Source organism: Myotis davidii, unplaced genomic scaffold, assembly GCF_000327345.1.
Source record: "Myotis davidii unplaced genomic scaffold, ASM32734v1 scaffold130, whole genome shotgun sequence".
NCBI lineage: Eukaryota > Metazoa > Chordata > Mammalia > Chiroptera > Vespertilionidae > Myotis > Myotis davidii.
The window spans coordinates 1,021,949-1,047,565 of record NW_006285040.1 but is presented as its reverse complement, the minus strand read 5'-3'; the positions used below and the strand labels follow the sequence as shown (position 1 = coordinate 1,047,565).

At 35.3% G+C, this 25,617-nt stretch overlaps 1 protein-coding gene across 2 annotated transcripts in view; it reads left to right on the top strand.

Moving 5' to 3' along the window:
• HSD17B4 (hydroxysteroid (17-beta) dehydrogenase 4) overlaps window positions 1-25,617 on the top strand; it is a 71,250-nt gene that overhangs the window by 35,786 nt on the left and 9,847 nt on the right. For both annotated transcript variants that reach the window (XM_006755253.2, XM_015558442.1), the window contains exons 12-22: window positions 171-277; window positions 1,720-1,956; window positions 5,310-5,361; window positions 7,793-7,864; window positions 9,747-9,850; window positions 12,090-12,155; window positions 14,151-14,220; window positions 14,822-14,928; window positions 15,886-15,972; window positions 18,594-18,680; window positions 19,818-19,956. In XM_006755253.2, coding sequence (XP_006755316.1) covers window positions 171-277; window positions 1,720-1,956; window positions 5,310-5,361; window positions 7,793-7,864; window positions 9,747-9,850; window positions 12,090-12,155; window positions 14,151-14,220; window positions 14,822-14,928; window positions 15,886-15,972; window positions 18,594-18,680; window positions 19,818-19,956 — 1,128 coding nt within the window. The remainder of the gene's footprint in view (window positions 1-170; window positions 278-1,719; window positions 1,957-5,309; window positions 5,362-7,792; window positions 7,865-9,746; window positions 9,851-12,089; window positions 12,156-14,150; window positions 14,221-14,821; window positions 14,929-15,885; window positions 15,973-18,593; window positions 18,681-19,817; window positions 19,957-25,617) is intronic.

The window sequence follows — 25,617 nt, the reverse complement described above, 5'->3', positions numbered from 1 at the left end:
GTTTTTTTGTCAGATTGGCAAAAAGTATATTTTTGGTGTGCCGCAGAATTTTAGTAATGAGATTTTGTGTGCCATGAGATGAAAAAGGTTTAAAGTTGCTGATGTAGCACATTGTAGCTTTCTTTAGTCACATCTTTAACAAAGGCATTATTATTGTTGTTATTTTTTAGAATCAACTGGCAGTATAATCGGAGTTCTAAGTAAAATAGATTCAGATGGAGGAGTTTCAGCAAATCATACCAGCCATGCGGCATCATCAAAAGCCACCTCAGGATCTGTAAGTAGGGAAAAAAGCCTAAAGCTGTGCCTTCTTGGGAGACCTTTTCCTGCTCTTTTTTCTTTTGTTTCATACAAAACATATTTTCCAAGCTATTCATCTGTTGTTTAATAGGAAAGATAAGTGACCAGAAAACTTTTCTTAAAATATTTACTAAATATTTATAAAATTTGAACACAAGGCTAAAATATTAAATGTAACCTTTACTTTCTCTTCTTCAGTATAACTAGGTGTCTTTTCCCCCCAGAAGCATTGATAATCCTACGTTAGTCACTATTTTTCTAACTTATTAGAAAAGGCTAATTTATATAGTGCCTCTTCTGAGTCATTTCTTGTAAGGGAAAGCTTTGAGAGAAGGTACGTATTTTTAGAAATGTTTCAGCATGGCTGCAAGTAAAAAGCCTCGCATTGTGTCAAATTCTAATAGAGTTGTGATTATAGCTCATGAAGTTTGCTGATTTACAATCTCTTGTACTTATCCTTTAAAAAAAAAAACTTGTAATGCATAAATAGTAAGAAGTAAATTGTTTGACACATGTGATTTTGGTGTTTTGTGACTCAGGACAGACATAGTGATAAAATTAACCATCTAATTTAAATGCTGAGAATGTGATCATTTTATAAGTGTGCTTTTACTTCAGGATAGGAGTTGGCATTCTTCTTTAGTAAAGGGCCAGATAATAAAATATTTTAGACTTTCTGGACCACATACTATTTCTAACACATGCTCTTCTTGATTTTCTTTTTTTTAACCACCGAAAAAATGTAAAAACCATTTTTAGTTCTCAGCATTGTTTGGCGACTCCTGCTTTTGAAGGAGTGATTGAAAATTGGGCATCATTCTTTTATACCTCATATATGCTTTACATATTAGCTAGGCATATTATCACTAAATAGAAAACTACAACATCCATTTAGATAAGGTACATTCCTAGGAAGGAACTTCAGGTAAAATCTCATTTCACGTAAAGCCATAATGAGGCATTCTAATTTACAAGCATTAAGCAGTGTTTTGCTCATCTGTTTACAGTGAATTTTTATGTATAGATATTATAGGGCAGTTCACTATTCCTACTTATAATAAATATGTGGTTTTTTAAATTTAATTTTTTATTTTTGGGTAGCTAATAGTTGCTGAGTTAACAGGGCTTTCCAGCTTCAAAGATAGGAAAATTTAAAACAAGACATACTAACTGTTAGCAAGTAATAAAAATGTAATTACCTGTAAATGCAGTCCTTTTCCACACATTATCTAATTGGTTTCTATTTAAAAAAAAAATTAAATATCATGAAATAATTATAATACTCCATTAAATTCATTAAAATAATATTTTAATCACATCTTTTAAAAAAAAAAAGTAGGTATGTAAGCAATGAATAGTTTTGAAAAATTGAAGTTTTAAAGATGAGTGCAAAAATCATTTCCTACAATTGCCCCCTAGGGTGAAGCTGTTGGCTACACACTTCCTTCATTTTCTTCTGCCTACACGGAACTGGAAACTATTATGTATGCTCTCGGAGTGGGAGCATCGGTCAAGGAACCAAAGGATTTGAAGTTTATTTATGAAGGACATTCTGACTTCTCCTGTTTGCCTACCTTTGGAGTTATTATAGCTCAGAAATCTGTAATGCGTGGAGACTTAGTAGAGATTCCTGGCCTTTCAATTGACTTAGCAAAGGTATGCATAATAAGAAACCTTTATTTTGTTATTTTTCTGTTTCTTTAAATATGGTTGATAAATATCATACCTTATGTGTGCGTGTATATTAGTAAAACAGTTTATAATGGTTGATTCAGGAATAGTTAGCATATCCTTTGATATTCTTTTTTTTAATTGTTTTATTGCTTAAAGTATTACAAAGAGTATTACATATGTCTCCTTTTTATCCCGCCCTTAACAATCCCTCGGCCTCCCCTTCCCCCCCTTTGATACTCTTTTTAAGAATAACAGAGAAAAGGGTTAGTAGTTGAAAAGGCAAACAAAAAGAAGCAGCATGTTCAGTCCCATAACCTTGACATAATGTTATTAATTCTCTCTCTACTATTTACTTGCTGTCTGACCAAGGGTAAATAACTTCTCTAAGCTTGTTTTCTTATCTGTAAAGTGGATATGATCATCATTATCTGATGATGTTGGGGAAGGAGCAAGCCAGGCAATTATCCCGTGGAAGAGTATTCGAGGCAGAAAAAACAAGTGTAAAAGGCCCTGAGGCAGGTGTATACTTGGCTTATTTTTGGAACAGCAAAGGGGTCAATATACCTGTAGAGTGAGCAAGGGGGCCAGTGTCGCTGTAGAGTGAGAAGGCGGCAGTGGTGGAAGAAGAGAGCCTTGTAGTCATTGTAAGGATTTCAGTTTATACTCTTGAGTAATGAGTAGGGACATTAGTAGCACTTTGAACTGAGGGGTGATATGAGCTGGCTGTGTTCACTCACTCATTTTCGCTACTTTGTGAAGAATAAATTATATGGGAGCCAAGCATGGAAGCATGGAAACCAGTTAGGAGCCTACTATAATAATTCAAGCAAAAGGCTGGATATGAGGGTGGTAAAAAGAAGTCAAGGATAAAGGTTTGTAGTCTGGACAACTGGGATGATAATATACAGGGTGGGACAAAAGTAGGTTTACAGTTGTTCATATGAAAAATAATACAATAATTATTAAATAACAATATAAGAATAAGCTCTGTTTCACTTACAACTGTACACCTATTTTTGTCCCACCCTGTATACATATTATTTATAATTAATTATATACAACATATTTAATATGTATAGTAATTACATATGACATTACTATGTCTAATAAAATAGATATATGTAGTTACTTTAAGGTGGGGATAATCAGTTGTTTTCCAACAGATTTGGATGCCTATCATACATGCAGGTGGAGTTAAAAAGTGGGCAGTTGAACATATGAATCTAGAGTTTGGGGGTAAGGTCTAATTGGGGTTTGTAGCATTTAAGTGATATTTAAAGACATGAAATTACCTAATGTGTGAGTATATGTAGAGAAGATCTTGAGTTTAGGGACCCTGCAGTGTAGTGGTTGAAAAGACGAGGAGAAATTAGTGAGAGAGACTGCATGGGAATGGCTGGTAAGGTATGAGTTATGAGGAATATCAGGAGAATATGGTATTTGGAAAGCAAAGTGAATAAATTGTTTCAAAAAGGAAGGCGTGAACAACTGTGAGAAAGCTTTTGAGGTGGGGTTTATTTTATTCCTTGGAGTAAGGTTACAGGGGTGGGCAAACTTTTTGACTCGAGGGCCACAATGGGTTCTTAAACTGGACCGGAGGGCCAGAACAAAAGCATGGATGGAGTGTTTGTGTGAACTAATATAAATTCAAAGTAAACATCATTACATAAAAGGGTACGGTCTTTTTTTTTTTTTTTTAAATTTTATTCATTTCAAACGGGCCGGATCCGGCCTGCGGGCCGTAGTTTGCCCACGGCTGGTTTAGAATGAGCCTAGTGATAGTTGTTGAATCAGAGCTATGAGACCATTTCTGCAACTCCATGATTGGAGAACCCATTTACTGGAGGTTCCATTATCCCATTGCTGTGTTGAACTTAGGAGAATTCCCTTATTTCATTAAGAGTAGTTCATGAAGTTGAGAGGGAGTTGAGAAATGTGTGCCAAGCAGTTTGTTGTTTTAGTCACTCTCCCGTGGTAATTGCTGCAAACAGTTCTTCTGTTTGCTTAATGTAAGAGCAAACAAACATGTTTCAGAATTGTCCCTCAGAGTTGAAAGGGATTGGAAATCGGAAATGGTGTTCAAAACCTCTGGCCTGGAATGATAGCTGTCTTGGCATTTTTTTTAATTTTTTTTTTTGTAATCCTTACCCAAGGATATTTTTCCATTGAGTTTTAGAAAGAGTGGAAGAGAGAGAGAAAGACAGAAATATTGATGTGAAAGAAACACATCGGTTGGTTGCCTTCTCCACATGCCCTGACCAGGGCCCAGGCCGAGGAGGAGCCTGCAACTGAGGTGTGTGCCCTTGAACCCGGGACTCTTCAGTCCACAGACCGATGCTCTGTCCACTGAGCCAAACCAGCTAGGGCTGTCTTGGCATTTGAACCCCAGTCTTCCCAGCCTTGAGTTTCCAGGCCTTAGGATACAGTAAGGCATCCTTCATTTGTCCTCCCAGCACTGCCAACCACCTAACCCTTTTTCCTCTTCTGGGTTCTGAGGAAGACTGGGAATTAAGCTGTCCCATGGCAGTGGAGTGTGGTCTTTGGAATATGTGGGCCAAGTTTTGTTTTTCCTGTCCTATTGTTTTCCTACATATATTTGGAGGTTAAGTGGCTATGAAGTTACAGTGTCCTGAGTATCTACTCTTTGTAGATAATTTATAAGATATTATACTAAGGAAATATTGGCATTGGTAGTACTTTAATTTTGAACACTAGAGGCCTGACGCATGAAACTCCTGCAAAGCTAGGCCTTCCATCCCCTGGCTGCCGGCCCCGGCTTCCCTCTGGCACTCAGGACCCAGGCTTCCCTCGCAGCCCCGGCTTCGTCTGGAAGGTCGTCTGGAAGGATGTCCGGTCTAATTAGCATATTACGCTTTGATTATTAGAGATAGTTTTGGAGGTTTATGTGTGTGTTTTGGTTGAGTTATTTGCATTTGGTATGTGTGACCTGAAATTACTAGCGGTTGCCAATTCATTTTCATTCAATAGATAGTTGTTGGAGACCCACTATGTTCCAAGCACTGGAAGTACAGCTTAGTTTAGTGTCTCCACTGGCAAATAATCCATAGTTATCAGTCAACAGGGATTTGTGAATGTCAAGAAAACACAAATATAAGATATCTTCTCTGTTCCAAAAGACAGGTTTTAGATTGGGGGACTGATTATTTCTGAATCATGTTTTTAAGAAGTAGGAGCCAAACTGAGACAACTAATTTGGGGGAAGTAGTGATGTGAGCATGTGGACAGTGAAATGTCACTTTTGATTAGTAATATCCACAGACGATACCCGTGGAAAAAGAAAGTCTGCTAATAAAACTTTGCTTATCCTAACATAGATTCTTCATGGGGAGCAGTACTTGGAGTTGTATAAACCACTTCCCAGAACAGGTGAGTTCTTGATATACTGATTCCTGTAACCACATCATAATTTTATTTTTTTAACTAACCTTCCAAACTGTGTCAGTGTGTTAAATTGGCATAGAGAGACCTAAATAAAGCTTATCACAAGTTATTTATGCACTTGTCAGTGATTAGACTAGGTTGCTATTAACTAGTACCTGTTTTGATTATCTTAAACTTTGTCCTTTAATAATTTCCTTTAATAAATTACTTCAAAATGCTAATAATTTATTTCTGTTGATGTATGTGTTATTAACAAATGAAAGGAACATTTTTGTGCATATGTTCTAACTTGGTGATTGTGTACAATCAGTTATGATTCCTATTAACATGGTTCTTCATTCTTTTCTCAGGTATTTATATTGGTGCTGATTTTCATAAAGCAAACCATGTTAAAAGATACAGAATTTTTTGTATCTTTAATCATGTATTTTTCTCAATAATATCTTACTTGTTCATTTCACTTTATATAATGTAGAAGTCAGCAAGTAGCTAGAATCCTACTTTAACTCTTTCCTCAGTATTCTTATTTTACTAAAGAAATTATGAGATTCTTATTGCTTAAAGCTGAGTGGCTTTTTTTCAGTGTTAGTGGTACAGCTTAAGTTTCACATAGTCCCTTTTATCAGTTGTAGTGCACAGTATGTGGTGGCTGCATTTATCAAATATCTGCTGGATACCTGCCACTTGTAAGGCACAGTATTCAGTTTTAGATAATTTTGTAATCTGACTGCACATCAAAATCACCTGTTATTACATTATATTACTTGTAACTACTTGTAATAAACATTATAGGTGAAACATACATGATACCATTAGAACTTAAAATAGAAAGTTTGGACATTATTGGGTTGGTAATGAAAGTGTTCTTTAAGGAACTGATATGAAGAGAGATTTTAAAGGAAGATTTCAGCTAGGTATGAAGTGAGGCAAAGAAGGAAGGAAAGAGCTTTCCAGACATCCAAGGGCCTGTGTAAAGGCTCTTAAAATATGAGAAGCATAGATAATGGAGGAGTAAGGAAGGCCAGGGTGGCCGGAGAGCCTGGTGGTGTTGGCAGGGAATAGTATCACACAGATCATGTTAGGGAGTTTTGTATTTATCGCAATTTTATATTTATGGGACTGGTGGGGAGAGATAGTGGTGGTGTTGGGAAAAGCACTTTATTACATTGTCAGATTTGACTTTGGGAAAAAATCACCTGACATGTACGGAGCATGTTTTAAAGTTGGTCAGAGTGGATGTGCAGGCACCTCGTTAAAAGCCTGTAGTGGTACTTCCGATGAAATGACGGTAGCGTGCACTAAGGTGGTAGAAGGATGGAACAAGTGGGTGGCTCAGAGAGATTTAGAAAAGTGAGAAATCTGATGTCATCCTTGGCGTCTCTTACCACCTTCCACATCCAGATACTTACCAAGTTCGCTGGTCCTCTCCCTTTGGTACATCTGAATCCTATTTCTGCCCACCTCCACTTCTACTTCTTTGTTTAGTCTTAACAGCGGTTCTCAACCTGTGGGTCGTGACCCCTGAAAATACATCCTGCATATCAGATATTTACATTACGATTCATAACAGTAGCAAAATTACAGTTATGAAGTAGCAATGAAAATAATTTTATGGTTGGGTCACAACATGAGGAACTGTATTAAAGGGTCGAGGCATTAGGAAGGTTGAGAACCACTGGCCATTTTCTCTTGTTCTCTTAAGTATTCTCTCTGTCTCCATTCTTGTTCCCTTGAGATTTATGCAGATGTGTTTGTAACTTCCCTATTAAAACCTCAGACTTAAGGATGAAGTACAAAATTTTAGTAGAATCCATCTTCTACCATTCTCCGCATACTCAGGTGTAGACACTACTTAGACTCTGTGAGTCAGGGGTGATGCTCAAGTTTCTGGCTTGCACACCTTGGTGGGTAGTACCATTCATTTACATAGGGAACAAAAGAGAAAAGCAGGTTTGAGAAAAAGATGAGTTCACCCCCAGACAATGATGATCCATCAAGACATTGCCATGATGGAAAGAAGAGTCTGTAAAAGTACAGAGTGGTTAGAGAGAAACAGTCTCATTGAAGCCAATAGAGTAGAGATTTGAGAAGGAATGGTGTAAATGGCACTGGTCATATCTTTCACAAATGTTTGTTGAATGATTGAAAAGTATTATTTCTTAAAACCTAATTTATCAGAATTACTGATTCAAGTTTAGTGACTCAAGTGTTCTGACTGCCTCTAATGTTGAATTATTTAGCATTATAATGAAAATAATTTAAATCATAATTTTTAGTTTTGCTGAACTTATAATAGTGGAAATTATGTTAAATTCTCTCATGTCTTAATATAATAACTTATTTTTAACACAGTCTACTACTTATGGTCTTTAAAACAATCTATTTATTTATTTATTTATTTTACTTTTCATTTTAGGAACATTAAGGAATGAAACAGTTGTTGCTGATGTCCTAGATAAAGGATCCGGTTTAGTAATTCTTATCGATGGTAACTAATTTCCAGTTCTTATAATAATTGTTAGATTGATAGGTTTTATATGTAACATAGTACTTCACCATAGAAGTGATTAGTAAGAAGCTGTTTTAGAAAATAAGGAAGGAGGGTAAGAAGGAGTAGATTAGGATAAGGGTAGGGAGAACGGGCCACTTCAGGGGATTTGAGACGATACAAACAAAGCACGGGAGAACTGTGGCTGGTTTGGAGAACGTAAGGAGAATTATACTTGCTGGAGTTAGTTTTGGACAGGAAGGAATTCATAGACAGCTCTCCATTGGTAATTAGGCGATATTGTAGAAATTGTTTTCTTTGTTAGCTCTTTGGAACTTGGAACATATTTGACACCTGGATCACTCTTCTAAATGGTAGTTAGGTCCCTAAACTTGCACTTTCAAGCCTATTGAACTCATAATGTGGTTTAAACATTATAGCCACATCTTATTTGCAGTGGAAAAAAGATTATAATAGTTTAATAAATGTTGAAATACTAATAATTAAACATAAGCTACAGATAACACTGCTTAAAATTTATTTTAAAGTTTAAGAACAAAATAAATATTGTCAAAAATTTTGGGGAATAAAGGGCAGCGGAAAGTTTAATATTATCTGATATTTGGAATATAGGTGATACCATTTTTGTTCTAAACACATAGGAGGTTATACTGTATTTGCTGTTTTGGACTTGCCTTGTTTTTACTTAATAATATATTGAGAACATTTGATGCTCTTAAATATTCCACTACATTGTTTTTGTTAACTCAGTATGTCATCATATGTTGATTATCTTTCCTTTTCCCCTTCCTCTCTTTTTTCCTCTATTTCTCTTTTTTAGATTTTCATATTTTTTTTTTTTTAGATTTTCATAGTTTATTGTCATTCCAGACGTTGGCCAGTATTTGGCTGTAATTCCCCCAGTTATCTTTTAGTCTTCTCGCCATCCTACCAAATGTAATATACCACAAAAATTCTACAGTAACCTTAGCCTTAATTTTTACTATTTTCTCTTGACTGACTCCATTTATTTAACTATAGCTTGGTAATATGTAATAATGTATTAGAATTTGTAGATAAGTATAAATGAAATAGAATACCCAGTTTCTTATTTAATAAACAAAAGTTTTTATTTTAAATACAAATTACTATGACCTTTTTATTTTTTGTTATAGTTGGATTTTTTCTTTAATGCAGTTCAAAATCATGTTCCTAGTTTTCTAGAGCTGGAAACACAGATAATACTTAAACTCTCACTAGGAAATGAGTCAGTAGAAAGAGGGACAGCTGTCTTACATTCATTTATTACTTGCTTACCTGTTTACTAACTTGCTCACTTGTCATGTAGTCATTGATTCGTTAATTAATTTAATAAACATTATCAGGTGCCTCTTTTGGTCCCAGGTACTATTCTAATTGCTGGGAATATGATGATGAGCAAAATAACCATGATCCCTCCCTCCCGAAGCTTATACTTTCAGTCTCACTTATTTCCTCTTTTACATTTCAGGCTCTTTTTGAGTGCTTTTGCAGAATGTGTGAAAGGTTGAGTGTGAGGTTACCTGCGCTTTATAGAGGGATTGTTTGAAATGTTTGAGGTGGAGAGAATTAAAATATGAAAGTTGGGGAGGTTTAGAAAGAGGGGAGAGAACCTACTATTTTATAGTCAAGTAAGGGTTGGTGAACATCCTCTTGTGTCTGTCTTCCAGAAACTGGTGAATTAAAATGAATGGCTCGTAACCAAGCTTAGACATCTTTAAATTATAAAACCTTTCAGTAATTGGATTTTGTTTTTTAACTTTTAAAGGAATTGTTGATCATATATTGGTTAATTCGCTATGTCTTTTGACAGCTTAAAACATTTTTTCCATTTACTTTTCAGTCTATTCTTATTCTGGGAAGGAACTTATATGTTATAATCAGTTCTCCCTATTCCTTGTTGGCTCTGGAGGCATTGGTGGAAAACGGACTTCAGATAAAGTCAAGGTAGACTATGACTTTATAAGTAAAGTATATGTGTAGTTAAGGATCCTGATCTGTATCTTAAATTTACCATTTTACCACGTGTGTAATTTCATGTAGTAGAGGCTCAGTAATCCACACTTCTTTGAATCAGAATATGTTCCTTGGATTTGAAATGCTGTTTATGTTTGTATAGTTTAATATCTAATATACGATACATATAGCAAAGTCTGGCTGAGATAAGTATAATGTACCTGAGATAATTATGGGTATGCTTTTACTTTCTTATACAAACTTTGTAGCTCCCAAAAGTCTTTAGAAAAGCTTAACACATACAAGAGACTCTTGTGGAAATTAAAATATTCATTCATTAAATGGCTTTAGCATTTCTCTTACATAAGACAATTCTAGTTATTCTGTAGTTCTCAAATTCTATTTAAAAACATATTTATCCTAAAAATGTTTTAGAACTTGTATTTCACACTAATTTAACCTAGACTTCCAATTTATGTGAGGTAATAAAGTTATACTGTAATATTCTTCTGGAGTAGATAAAGTATTATTAAAGCAACATTGACAGACTGCTTCTGGAATGATGATGTGCGAGTTCCTTTGACCCTTTCCCCAGTGAAACAATCATAACTGGTAAAAATTATGTAAAAAAAAAAGAATGTATAAAGTTTCTGGGAATTGTTTTAAGGGAATTAGCAAATGAAGAAGTATCTATTCAAAATCTATATCTTGGTAAGAACAGTGAGAATCTGGCATTTGAGCCATGATTCTCTCCTTCCTTTCTCTCCCTGGTTCAGCGTGGTAGAAGCTTCACTTCAGGCAGGTGCAGCCAGACCCAGATCCCTCTGCCCTAGTGGAAGAGTACCAGAGAGAACCACAGAATGAGACAGCTAAGTGGAGTCCTCATGGGTTCACATCTCTAAGACTGGTCCCAAAGACTAACTACCCCTATAAAGATGCCTGACTGTAATTGGATCAGACCTTGGAGCAATTTGTGCCCCAAAACATTGTTGAAAATAATAGAGCAGTCATCTAGCAGCCAGTGGAGCCCATCAGCTGGGCGTGATTCCAAAAGAGGCAGACAGTTTAGCATAGAGAGCCCTACTAAAACCACTGTCACCCCAGGGCAAGCTGCACCCTCTGAGGAGCAACATCAGGGCCGCACACTCTGGGAGAAATAGACTTAACTAAAATAATTTAGCCAAGTCATTAAATAATTAGCACGTTAATAATAACAAGCTGTGAAGGGGAGGGTGATTAGTATCCAGAGTTACTACAATATGTAATCTAAAATGTCCCGTTATCAGCAGAACAATAGGACATGAAAGAAACAGGAGAGTATGACCCATGGATAAGAAAAACAAAGCAAAATTAAACTGGCAACAGAAATCACCTATGAGAGGATTTAATAACAGAAAGAGACTTCAGAGCAGCTATTATATATTCAGAGAACTAAAGTAAACCCTGCTAGTAGAAGCAATGCATGATGACATGATTCATCAAGTAGAGAAAAGTCAATAAATAGAAAATATATAAAAAAAGAACCAAATAGAAGTTCAGCAGCTGAAAGAACAATAATTGCGATGAGGAATTTACTAGAGGGGCTCAACAGATTTGAACTGGCAAAAGAAAGAATCAAAAAGGTTGAACGTCTATCTATCCCACCTCTCTATGAGCATGTGTCAGAAGAACAGAAAAAAGCTGAAGGGAAAAAAGAATGAAAAGCCTCAGAGAAACATGGGATATGGTCAAGTAACGGAGGAGCAGAGTGAGAGGAGGGAAAGAAGCAGAAAAAAATAATTGAAGGAATAATGCCTTTGATGAAAAACAGTCTACACATCCAAGAAGTTCAACCAACTCCAAACAGGCTATAAATGCAAAGAGATCTATACTCTTAGTAAAGTGCATTTAAAGATTAAATCAATTTAGATGTGAATTGTCTGATTTTTATATCTATCCTCATCTTTTGCATTTGGAAAACAATCTTCACCTTTTTCTTCTCCGTGGTCTAGAGAATGGATCTGGTTATATAACTCCTTTCATTAAACAGAGAAATCATAATGTAGAGGAAGCTAACAGTCATGAAATTTTAAACATTATCTCCTGAACATAAAGTATTAAAAAAAAACTTGTTATCCAACTTGCAGATTTTATTATATTAAAATATAGTTGATTATCAAATACCAGTTTGGGTTAAGAGAATAAAAGTTACTTTGTTGATATTTAACATACAATATTTTTTTTATTTCAGGAAGCCGTAGCCATACCTAATAGACATCCCGATGCTGTACTTACAGACACCACCTCACTTAATCAGGTAAGATTGTATTTTTTTAAAGTGTTAAATCCACCTGATTGCTGACACTTTTTAATTTATACCTCTTGACACCTTATAATTTTCTGAGTCTAAAAGTAGTGCCTGTGTCCTTCAACATAATAAAAAATATATAAAATACTTGTGTGGTTAGAATTCATTCTTTCTAAATTTTTACTTACCAATTTTTTCTTTACTAGGTATCAAAATATAATATAAAATGGCTTTTTTTCCTTAGTCTCTTCAAAGAGCATCGTGCTTTGTTGGCGATGGAGCGCTTGCCTTAGGAAGACTGCCATGCTTACTAGTGAAGAATTTCATAAGAGCTTTAGAGGGCAGGGTAGAAAGAATAAAAAGGCAAATTTTAGTCATCCGTGTCTCTTTTGAGAAGGAAAGCTGAGCTGCATTGGTTGGAATCAGATTATATTATTCTAATTTTAGGGGACAGGCAAAATAAAGCATCTTAGAAGGGGTAGGTGATTTAATCTCTTTTGTTTGACATAAATAATTTGTTCTCTGATGGTGGATATAAAATGCCTTATCAGGTAACAAATTCTGTGAGCATGTAAAGATTTATTTAAGAAATAAAAAGTAGGCACAAAGAGGAGAAAAACAACTTTATTTTTCGGAGACCTGAAGATTCTTCTCTGTAGCGGCCCGGAGGCTAACCATGCAGAGATACAATAGAATAGGCAAAGCTCCGAAGTTACGCTGTGAATGAGCATGTAATGACAGCAAATTATTTATAAAGTTCACTACTTTTTGATGCTAATTTTGATATACTGAATATGAGCACTTCTTCAGGATTTATGTTTTCTGGCAGATAGAAATACAATTTCATGAGCCAGAAAGAATTAAGGTTGGTATATAATTGTATTTTTTTTCTGCACTATATAATCGGATGATGGAGAGAACAATATTTTTTTTCTTCAAATTAGTTTTTGCCTTTAAATGTTTCTGTAATGTCTGTTTCTAATAAATTTCTTAAGAATGTTCAATTAAAGCTTCATAGAAAATCAGTTTTTTTAGGGCACTAAAGAACAGAAAAAGCTTTAAGGTTTCACAGTGCAGAAAAACCACAAATGCTCTTTTATTATTCTTGGGTTACTGAAATAATACAATGTATCTGCTTTAGATAAGAAAAACTAAATAGTTTCCAAGGCTTGAATTTCTACACACAGTAGAGGAATTTTTCTTCTTTTACTTTTTCAGACGAGTAGAACTTTTTGTTAGCTTTTAGCAGCGTTGGCTATTTTGCTGCATGACAAATATTAAGTTGACAAATATTTTTTGTATAAATAATGAGCTCTCATCATTTGTCAGAGATTCCTGACCATTTTGCATTTGATTTAAAACACTCTATTTAGAAGGTTGGCATACATTTTGCTTTGTTAGAAAAGGCTGTAAACATTTACCTTATCTTTATTGTGTTTTAATGAGAGTAGATTGATGGATTTCTTTTTGTGAATTTCTTCTTAAGTAGTGGTAAACAGTGTTATAGATATAGTTCTTGGCACCCCTTCTTATTATTTGACAATCCTTCTCAACTGATTTCAATGTCAGGTGTTACAAAAATTTGCTTTAGAGTTAATTTTTTTTTTTGTTAGAAATAGTTATTTGTTTTTTTAAAAAATATATTTTTATTGATTTCAGAGAGGAAGGGAGAGGGAGAGAGAGAGAGTGATAGAAACATCAGTGATGAGAGAGAATCATTGATTGGCTGCCTCCTGTACACCCCCTGCTGGGGATCGAGCCCGCAACCTGGGCATGTGCCCTTGACTGGAATTGAACCTGGGACCCTTCAGTCCACAGGCCGATGCTCTATCCACTGAGCCAAACCAGCTTGGGCTAGAAATAGTTATATTTTAATCAAAGCTTCAATTAGGTACATTACAATGCATTTCATATACAATAACCAACCCTATTTCCCGTTTTTCTTTTAATGTATTCTAAGAAAGCACTAGAAACTAGTTACATTTATAATTCTTCTCTGCACAGGCTGCTCTGTACCGTCTCAGTGGTGACTGGAATCCATTACATATTGATCCTAACTTTGCTGGTTTAGCAGGTGAGTTGCTAAACTACGTGCCAATGAAAAAATATTAGCTCAGTTATCTAAATAAGACTTAAAGACATTGCTACTATGACTTGTAGTTTAAGTAACATTTTAAAAATAGCCCTCTCATAATACTTTTATGCAAAGGATATTGAAAGGTAGGAATAATGTTCCGAAAATGGTGTACTTGAAATTGAGATTATGGTGGAAGGAAGCTCCTGCTACTGCAAGGTCTAGGATAGGACCATGTGAGTTAGTGTCTGAGTTATCATTAAGGTCAAGGTCATTGGAGGAGAGAGCCAGACACAAAAGTTTAGTTTTTTGAAAGATTATCTATATACATGGATATTGAAATCATCAGGATGATTTCATGGTTATAACCAAGCTAAACAAAACAATGCTTTGTGTTCCCATATCTCTAACATTCCTTATTTTTTCTTTATTTCATAATTTCCATCCAGGAGGTATTATTTATAGAATATTTTCCATGTTGCTTAAAATAGAAGGTATAATTCATTCTAATGTAGTTTGAAGATTATATTTTTGAAATCCTAAATTATTCTTGGTTTTTAAACATGAAATGTGTCCATATCTAGCTAAACTCTCTTTTTAGGTTTCAACAAGCCCATATTACATGGATTATGTACATTTGGATTTTCTGCCAGGCATGTTTTGCAGCAGTTTGCAGACAGTGACGTGTCAAGATTTAAGGCAATTAAGGTACACGCATATTATTACATAATTTGAACATTAGTTATGTTTTTTTCATTTTTAGAGAAAAAAACAAGTTTTAGAGACTTTTTAAAAAATAAGTACTGTACTGAAGTAATAAACATTTTTATTACATTGACTTGGCAGTTAACCTGTTTTCTCTTTGTAGCTAAAACTATCTCTATTACACATTTTTCATGTAAGGGTATCATATAGTTATAATTTTAACATATTAATCAGATTGTTTTATAAAATAATTTGCATACATATAGTAGCATATATGCTTTAAGAAAAACTTGAGATTCACCTTAAAATTATTTTCACTATTTTGTAATTTGACATAATTTAATTGAAAATGTTAAATGGCTGCATTTGAACTCTAATAAACATACACCTACATCAATATGATGGTAGCATTTAGTTTTTGTACTTTTAAGTGGTTTCAAGTGTTCATCCATTATAAATTACAAGGAAAACTATCTCTGAACAATATCTTTGCATAAGTGTAAATCAAAGGATACACTTTAAAAAAAGTCTAGTACAGTATAAAATAGCTCCCAAAGCTTTTATCAGCTTGTGTTCCATGTAGCAATGAAAATGCATTTTTTTTTGATGCCTTGCCTTTGATAGTACTGGTTATTCTCATGCTTTTGATTTTATTTTAACGGTTTTAGTGGTTATCTACATAGAACTACTTAATATAATTATGTTCCTGTTTCTTGGTTTTCCAGGATTAAACACTATTTATTGACTCTGTACTTTGAAACACAAAGAATTGGCTTATATTAACTATATTCTTTCTCTACTTATTTTATCATATTATTTTTATTGCTTTATAAAATTAACTATATTTAAAACCTGTCTTTTCTTCCTTGTATGCTCTTTGACTTCCCTCACAATTTTTTCTCACAAGTAGAAAAGTTGCATTTTGAAACATTTTCAACCCCAAAACTCATTTTTTTGAAGGCTCGTTTTGCAAAACCAGTATATCCAGGACAAACTCTAAAAACTGAGATGTGGAAGGAAGGAAATAGAATTCATTTCCAAACCAAGGTATGAATATTGTTTTTTTTACCCTCTTCACTCTGTCCTATAATTTTGTTCCATATTAACTTTTTTTTGTTATTACCAAAACAAAAAAAAAGAGACAAAAAACTATAAAATCTTTGTATAATCAGTGGTAACTTTTATTTAGAAATAAGATGCCTATGTACCTTGTATTTTATTTTGTTTTATTTTTAACTTAGAGGTCTGATGCACAAATTTGTGCATGGGTGTGGTATGGCTGGCCAGCCCCAATGGGGACCCATCGGGCTGGGCTGGCAGAGGGGAGGGGCCGTGGGCTGTTGGCTGGCCAGCCCCAACCCCAATCGGGGTGTTGGGGGCCAATCGTGGCCCGGATCAGCCTGGTTGACTGCCGCATACGCGTCATAGCCACCTATTGTTCCGGTTGTTCTGGTTGTTGCGCCATTCCGGGCGCTGGTCCCTGTATATGTAGCAGTGACAAAGCTGTTCTGAAAATGCAACCAACCCTATCTTTTTGGCTCAAACAGTTAGGTTGTCAAATTGTAATCTTCAAAAAATTAAAGACGTGGCTCTCAGAGAGATTTAAATGAAAACATAACATAAATGTATTTAATTTCTTAATGAGGGAACTAATAAGCAAGATGATAAAACTGGTTCAAAACAGAATTAGAACAACAGTGTGTTGTCCAATAGGAAATGCATTCTAAAATAATTTTACTGATTTAGAGACAAAACTAGTTAATGTACTAAAGAATAATCCTCTATAATAAAAGCATAATATGCTAATTAGCCAGACGTCCTTCCCGGCGAAGTTGGGGCTACAAGGGAAGCTCGGGTCCCAGGTACCTGCCGGTGGCCAGAGGGAATCCTGGGTCCCACATGCTGGAGGGAAGCCCGGGTCCCATGTCTTCCACAAAACACCGGCTCTTCCACAAAATACCGGCTCTTCCACAAAACACCGGCTCTTCCACAGAACACCGGCTCTTCCACAAAATACCGGCTTCTGCGCATGGGCCATGAAGTTTCAGTCGCACTGTACACGCGCTCCCGCATGTGGTATTTTGTGGAAGAGCCACACTCAAGGGGCCAAAGAGCCGCATGTGGCTTGCGAGCCGCAGTTTGCTGACCACTGGTCTAAGCCATCAATCAGACATCCCCCGAGGGCTCCTGGACTGCTAAAGGGCGCAGGTTGGGCTGAGGAAACCCTCCCCACCAAGTGCATGAGTGTCGTGCACCAGGCCTCTGGTAAAACCATATCCTTTATGGTTATGGTCTCTACTGGACAAAAATCACATGTATCTTAATCACACAGAAGTCCACAAATTAACACTTTATGTCACGAGTCAGACTAATTATAAATAACAAGACAAATAAAAGTGTATTTCCCTATAGAGTTAAGTAATTTGGGGATGAGGCTGTTAAGCAGTGCCCCAGTAAAATACTAAAAGGACATGCAACCTTCCTTTTACTTACAAGTGTTTTAAAGGTCATTTTTGTTAACACAGTTGACCGGCTGATATTTTTGGCCTGATCATGTACCAGTATTGCATAGATGACTTGTGTTGAGTAGCTTAAATACCACCACTAATAATAATAACAACTTCCAGTTATTGAGTTCCTATAAGCAGGCTATACCATTATCTCTAATATACAGTGATTAGATGTACTCTTTTTCTACTAGTTATATATAAGAATCATTGCTCCGTCCCTTCCTTCCTCCCTCTCTCCCTCCCTCCCTCCCTTTTTTCTTTCCTTCCTATTGTATTTTAAGAAATATCTTAAACTAATGTTCCAAATGATATGCTTGGCTTGGTTACAAGAAAGTAATTTACTAAAGTGTATTTTGTTTATAAGTTGTCTTTTTCCATACCTTTCGCTGATATAATTTGAAATAAAATGAACAAATTTGAAAGATCTTTTTTTATGAAGTAGTCAAAGGATAATGATCTTGATAGTTAAAAATCAGTTTTGATAAATGCTACCTTAATTTTTAGATACTTTCCTATACATTTCTAGCAGTTCCATAATTTTATGAAAGAATAGCCATTGAAATAATTTTAGATAAAGTATTAAGAATTAGAATTTGAGTTCCTGTAATGAATATTTTGATAAAAGGCTACTTAACCATTTAGTTTGTGCTATGTATACTTTCTATTTGAAATAAGAAGTAGAATTAATACTTTAAAAAGACCAGTATTACAGAAATATACTTTGATTACCTCTACCTCATGTGGATATTATACCATGCCTTCTGCCTTTCAACAATTCAGTAATTCTCATTTTGCTTCCCATTAGACACACAATTGTGTGTTTTTAAAAGTCCTCCAAGTACCAGTGCCCAGGCTGCACCCCAGATTATTTAAATTGGAATTTTTGGAGATGGGACCTACTCAAACATATTTTTAAAAGGGTTCCAGTTGATTTTACAGTTAGGTTAATAACAGTAGTATTAATAAATCAGTAAGTTATCATATTTATTCATCTTGACATTTAATTTATAAACTTATCATTTAATTTGGATTTTCTTTTTTATATGAGGGGAAAATAGTAAGTTTTCTTTAAATAACTTTTACTATTTCACATGAAATGTTTGCATTGGAATTATTAGAGTGAACTGGTTTATTTTTCCTTTTTGTACCCCTTATAAGGCCCAAGAAACTGGAAACATCGTCATTTCAAATGCATATGTGGATCTTGTGCCAACATCTGATGTTTTAGCCAAGACACCTTCTGAGGTAGGTTATGAAAATTGGTATCCAAGCCACCTCCTAATTTCTGAATGAATTTCTGTTGAATTACTTTAAGAATGTTCAGCCTACTTTTGAAAATTAAGAGCTGTGAAAGATTCTTAATTCTTGAACTAAAAGACATCGATTCAAAACTGCTTAGAATAAAAAGAATATTTTGACAACAAGTACATTTAAAAAAATTCTTTGGAGGGGATACTGGGGTATCTTTCAAGATAAAATCATTAATTTTCTAGTTTTAGAGTACCTAAATCAATTGTTCAATGAGAAATGTCAAGTAAACAATATTTTGGAGAAAAATAAATGAAAAAGTTAAATATCCTAAAACTTTTCTTGGTACAAAGGTTTGTATAAAGCTTTGTATACAAATATAAAAACAATGGTATTATTTATTAAAACATTTTTTATGTGAGAGAGAAACATTGAATGGTTGCCTACCATATGTGCTCTGACTGGGGATTGAACCTTAAACCTAGGCACGTGCCTGGAATCAAACCTGCGACCTTTCTGTGTACAGAATGACACTCCAAGCAACCGAGCCACACCAGCCAGGGCAAAACATTTTTGTTATTCTCTGTTAGCATGCTGAGACTTTTAATAAAAATGTTTATGTTCTCTGTCTCCAGGATACTAATTTTGTAATGTCAATGTCTTCATACCTTTACCCTATGATCTTAAATGAGTGAAAATGAATCTCTCTCAAGAAGACTCTAAGATAAAAAATTTATGAGGTTTTAGAGCTAGAAATTCAGTTTTCATATAATTTAATCCCATTTTACAAATAAAGAAATAAGACCATAGAAGTTGATTGATTTGCCCTGTATCTTCCTGTTGAAGTTAGTTATAATATAGGTTGTCTACTTCCTAATTTACTTTTCAACTATTATTTCTGAATTCTGATAAAAGTAAGAGCTTCTTATTAAGAGGGCTGAATTTCTGGATGAAATGATTGAATGTAAGGAAAGTGTGAAAGAAGTCTGGAGTAAAAAGAAAAAAAACATACTAGTTTGCCTTATTTAGGTGTAGATTTTGGAAAAATCACCTTAATGCACATATATTTTGTAATGCTTTTTCTCCTTGACTCATTTTTACATAACTTTTAAAATTAAATTTTCTTTTTCCCAGGGTGAGGAGCTTCAGAGTAGCTTGGTATTTGAGGAAATAGGCCGTCGTCTTAAGGATGTTGGGCATGAGGTGGTGAAGAAAGTAAATGCAGTATTTGAGTGGCACATCACTAAAGATGGGAAAGTTGCAGCTAAGTGGAGTAAGTTATATTCCTGACTTTAAAATATTTTAAAGTAATGCTTAGTAAATAGAGATAAAGTATCCTCGTTATAGTTAAAGCCTGTCTCTTTGAAAGTAGGTAAATTCTACCTTCTTAGGTCAGTTATTTTTAATGGAAACAATAGGCTTCATGTTACCCAAAGACGTGTTATTTGGAGATGTAGGGAATCAATTAAAATGAAAATACCTGTTTTAAATATTCTATTGTAACACCGGTATTACTACTTTTAAACAGTCATCTTAGCAGTATGCTTCTCTGACTAATCTTCAGATTTCTCTTAAACATATAAAGCAAGTTTGTCAGGTCAAATGAGATATTTTTGTCATATTTTGACAATTTTAAAATTGTTTTTTTCATCCCAAAACATTAGTAATTTGGATTATTACCTTAATTATCAGACTGTTATTTAAAGGTGCCTATTTAAATGCCTTGAAAATCAGATTATTTCTCATTACAACTGAAGATCACAATAAATGCTCATTTAGACCAAAAAATTAAACTGCATCTCTAAATCAACTGAAACTTTTGAAATAATCTATTACACATTCCTAAAAAACATTTTGAACTTTTATTCGATTAATTTTGGTTCATTATAAACACGTTTCTTTTTAATGAAACAGTTGCTGTTTCTTTTAGGCAATGTATGTTCATTGTATAATGTTTGATATAGAAAGAAAATAATGATGTATAATTCTACTACCCACAGTTAACATTTTAATGTTTGTTCTTCTGGAAGACGTTTGTACTTATAGGCCGTTAATCCAGAAGGGGTATAAAGGAAGCCAAAAATGTAATATGCTCTTGGTCCCCCAAATTTCAAAGTGTCTAATATTTTTCTAAGTAACTCCATAGATTAACACTGTAAACGTAGGTGTCATCACTTTCCTTTCTTTCATCTTTCTGTCCTTCCCTTTTTATTTGTGGGTATCTGTGATGGAATTCAATTTTATCCCAATGGATGACAATATATTGGAAGTTGGGTAATAAATATAAAGCACAGGACTTTTGAAGATATTGGTGAAGAAGAAAAATGAGATCTATGAGTGAGAAAAGGTGCTGGAACTGTCTGTCTCACTGTTGGCAGAACTCTGAAGGGATTTATAAAGTAGACAAGTGACTCACTCTTGGCAGACAGTTTCAATTACCAACTAAGGTTTTCCCCTTATCTTGGTGACAGTTTCCTTGTAGGCAATATTAGAAAATGTGCTTACGTAGAAAAATGACCTTGAATTAACCTAAGGGATTTTTCCTTATATTTTCACTGGGGAAAAAAAATGGGTATATTGGAATCTTGTTAATAAGTACTTATTATTGATGCCTTGTGGCTTATGTTGGTCTTACCATCTCTTCAAGTTAACAGAGAAATTGCATCTTAAAGCTTTCTCTGAAAAGATTTACCATTTTTTTTGGTTATCTGCTTCCTGTTATTTGATTGGATTCTCAGCTGTGCAACTATTTTTAGTTCTTTTTATTGTTTTCTCAAAGTCTTTATGTCACCGAATTAAGTAGCAATAGCTGGCAGCAGCAGAAACTATCTTGGTCTTTTGGCTTATGGTATCTTAGAAGGTGATTCCATTTGGCACCTCTGTTTTGCATCTTGACACCTAATGACATGAAATAGACGATTGAATGATTTGATTTAGGTAACACTTAAGGTCCTTTTTTCCCCCCTAAAAAGCAGTTTTTAAAATGTTTGCTAAATACTTATTGCTAAATATTTTCCTATGTTAAATGCTGCTAGCTGTCCCAGCCTTCACATGTTGGCAGACTGGAGCCTGGTTAAGGAGAACAGGGCTAAGCTACTCAGTGTACCTTGGCTGGCCTCAGGTGTCACTGGAGCTACATGAGTGACTGACCTTGAACAAGTCTAGGAACAAGGGTTTGGGCTCAGTGGCCTGGAAGGCACATTCCAACCCAAAGATCTTGGATCAGGCACATCTTCCCTGTTAACTCCCTCACCCAGCATCCAAACAACAAATCTCCAGGCTGAATGCATATGCGGGCAAGGAGGGGATTGGGGGGGGGGGGTGAATCTTTGCAAACCCAATTAGTCCGAATATAGAGAGAGTTAGTGAGGTTCTGTGTCAGTACTGGGTGAGGGGTGGCTTTGGCTGTGGAGGAGGAAAAGTCATAAGCTGTGTCTTTGGAGTTAGGCCTCCCTGAGGCCCAATCAGGTCATCTAGGGGAGCTGACTGGGTGAAAGCCAGTGGCCTCTGTGTCGCCCGGCTGAGATGACCTGAGAGAGGCTGGAGAGCCCTTCCTTTGTTTTCTGCGGGCCAAGAGTATGTGTCATGGAGAAATACAGGCCCTGATCTACATGAGAAACCAGAGGGCCTCAGTGAGGTATTTTGGGGAAGGAAGTTGTATCTTGGAATATTCACTTGCAGCTTCTTATTTCTACCTCTGGAGACAATGTTTGGCTTATGGAGTATTATTTTAGAACTCTTAAAAACATTATGGTCCATAGATAGTGTTTCCTTAAGTAGATAAGGTTAAGATAGAAGCCTGTTTTATTTATTTCACTGTTAATACTTATTATAATATCAGGAATACAGTGATTTTTGTCTCTGCCTTTTTTATTACTCCAAAATGTAATTCAATGCCTGGACATGTCTGAATATCTTTTTTAGATAGCCTATATACCTTCAGGTGTTTTACCCTTTTGAATAAAGGTTGTCCTTTGTCTTTTTATTTTTCTAGAGATTCTTGGATTAGGTTGGAAAGCTAAAAATAGACATCAGTTCCCAGTCAGGGCACATGTCTGGGTTGCAGGCTAGATCCCCAGTATGGGGTGTGCAGGAGGCAACCTATCAATGATTCTCTCTCATCATTAATGTTTTTAATCTCTCCCTCTCCCTTCCTCTCTGAAGTCAATAAAAATAATATATATATATTTTTTAAAATAGACATCAGATGGAGAAACAATCTCTGAATTCTCTTTGAACAGAGCCTGTTGTTCACTACCGTTATCTTACTGTGTTATGGTCATTTCTAATTATATATCTCCTCCCACTTGACCTTGGGTTGAACACTGATAAGAGCTCTGGATTAGTTTATTTCCAGCTTCAAGTACGATCTATAACCCATAGTAGCCTGACTCCGTAAGTGTTGAATAAGTGCTAAAAGCCATGTAAAATGCACAGCTTTGGATGGAATCAGATGCTTGCCTTTTTTAAAAAGTGCTGAAATTGGTGCCTTTTCTTCTTTTAAAACAATAAATTTATTATATGGAGAGTAATATGTATTTTCTGTTTAGAATGAGGAAATATTCAGAAATAATATGATATAACTGAAACATTTTATAAGTAAGTAGTATATTTTATGATTTTATTACTATTAATTGAAGCCAGCCAAAAGTTGTCCTTGTAAACCCTTTGGGTCCCTAAGCAACAGTTTCGTTCTAAGCAGCAGTAAAAATTCAGAGGAAATGAAAGATGAGAGAAAGGCATAAAGAAGATGAAAGAATCAGAGGCTTTATATAGCCTATAGAATAGTCTGCTCCTGAAAATTAGAACACAGTTAGTTTTTTATCTGCAATTCCAGAAACTGAAAGCTCTAAAAATGGAGAGTTTTTTTCTCATAACTCATTGGTGGCAATATCGGACTAGAACTTAACGATGCAACTGATTGTCCTTATCTCACCTGGTTAGTCAAATATAGAAACCACATATTTGTTTATAGTGTTGGAGGTCTTCCATAATATGTAATTCATGTTTTAAGAACCGTATTTTCTTCCTAAATTCTGAAAAATTCTGAATCCTTAAACACATCTGGCCCAAAGGAGCTAAATAGGGAATTGGGACCTATTCAAATATACAAATAATTCTGGTAGAACAGACGTGATCAGAGACATGGGAAACGTGCTGTTGGCTTTCACAGACGGGAGGATTGGTTCATTCAACAAATATTTGATTATTTACTATGTGCCAAGTTCTCTGCCAGGTTGTGGATTACAGATGTGAAAAGACAAGTGTGTTTTTTGGTCTACAGAAAACAGGAAAGTTTAAAATACTGGAGTTAAGGAAACAAGGATGGTTGTACCACAGATAAAAAGGAAGGAAGGACCTCTATTAAGGTGATGGCAATAATGGAGAGGAAAGGGCCTGTGTGGATCTATTGCTGAGATAGAATTGACTGACTGGGCTACTAATAATGCCTGGAAAACAAGAGGAATGAGAAAGAGACAGCTAATGAAGAAGTGCTCAGCTGCATGACTGAGGATTTTTTTAAATATATATATTTCATTGATTTTTTTACAGAGAGGGAGAGGGATAGAGAGTTAGAAACATGGATGAGAGAGAAACATCGATCAGCTGCCTCCTGCACACCCCCTACTGGGGATGTGCCCGCAACCAAGGTACATGCCCTTGACCGGAATCGAACCTGGGACCCCTCAGTCCACAGGCCGACGCTTTATCCACTGAGCCAAACCGGTCAGGGCATGACTGAGGATTTTGATTGTGTTACTAAAAGGTGAAACATGAGAGAGCAGAAACGTTTAGGAGAGAAGATGAAAAGCTGTGGTACCCAAACTGTAGCAGCCCGAGATCTGGCCTGGGTTGTGGGAACTGTTCACAGGTGGAGACAGAACTGGAAACCATGTTCATGGAACTATTAGTTGGAACTCAGAGCATTAGCTTTGCTACTCTGCTTTGTGGCGCACAGGAGGGAATAGAGGGAAGTCTTTGTTGTTCCTGCAAGGTTATTTGCTGTTCATGGTTTATAGGATAATGGCTCCAGTATTTCCATTTTTCTCTAAATAAAGTGAGCATCTTAGAATTTGACCAACAATTTGTTATAACTCTAGACATGAATATTTCCCTGTGTTCCCCAATAAGATTTGTTTATTGTTTGATTATAAAGTAGCTCCAAAACTGAAACTTTTGACAAAGACAGATTTATTTTCATGTAAAAAAAAAATGATACGCTGTTACTGAGTAGAAAGTATATTTGTGTTCCTTAGGATGATAGGTTTAAACTGGTTGGCATTGAGCAATTTGGTTGTTTTTCTCCTAAAGGAAATTTGGTTTCCTTTTACATATTTGTAATCTTTTCCATTATAGGAACATAATTGGATTTTACATTTATATAGCAAGATTATAGAAATACTATGCATTATTGCTTAAATAATGTTAGCTGAGTAATAAAGTCAGTTGGCTTTTTTAAAATGTGTACTGTAACAATGGTGTAGTGCTAAGTCTACCTATTTGGACTAAATCCAGGCATCCATTATGCTCTATGTAACATGAATGGATGTTAGAGTTGTTTTATTTTGCATGTTGGAAGTCATCTGTTTTGGATCTTGGAAATTTGCCAGTATGTGGTAGAATATGTACAGTTTGGGCAACTGCCATTCTTTTAAGATCGGAATACATTCATTCTTGAGGATACCGTTAGCTCTTGGGTTGCTGCTCATGGTCTAGTGGTCGAAGCAGAAACCCCTTTAGGGTTTCTCAGCGTGGATATAAATGAAATCTTAAGGGTGTTGGTCCCATATTTAGGGTTGGGATCCAAATGAGCATCTCATGTGTTTATAGAAACTCTGAAAAAAAATTTGAAAGCTGATCTTTGGAAAGAAGATGCTGTCCAATCTGGAATAGGGACCTACTTGTTTGAGAGGCGTCAGCTTCGTTACTCTTT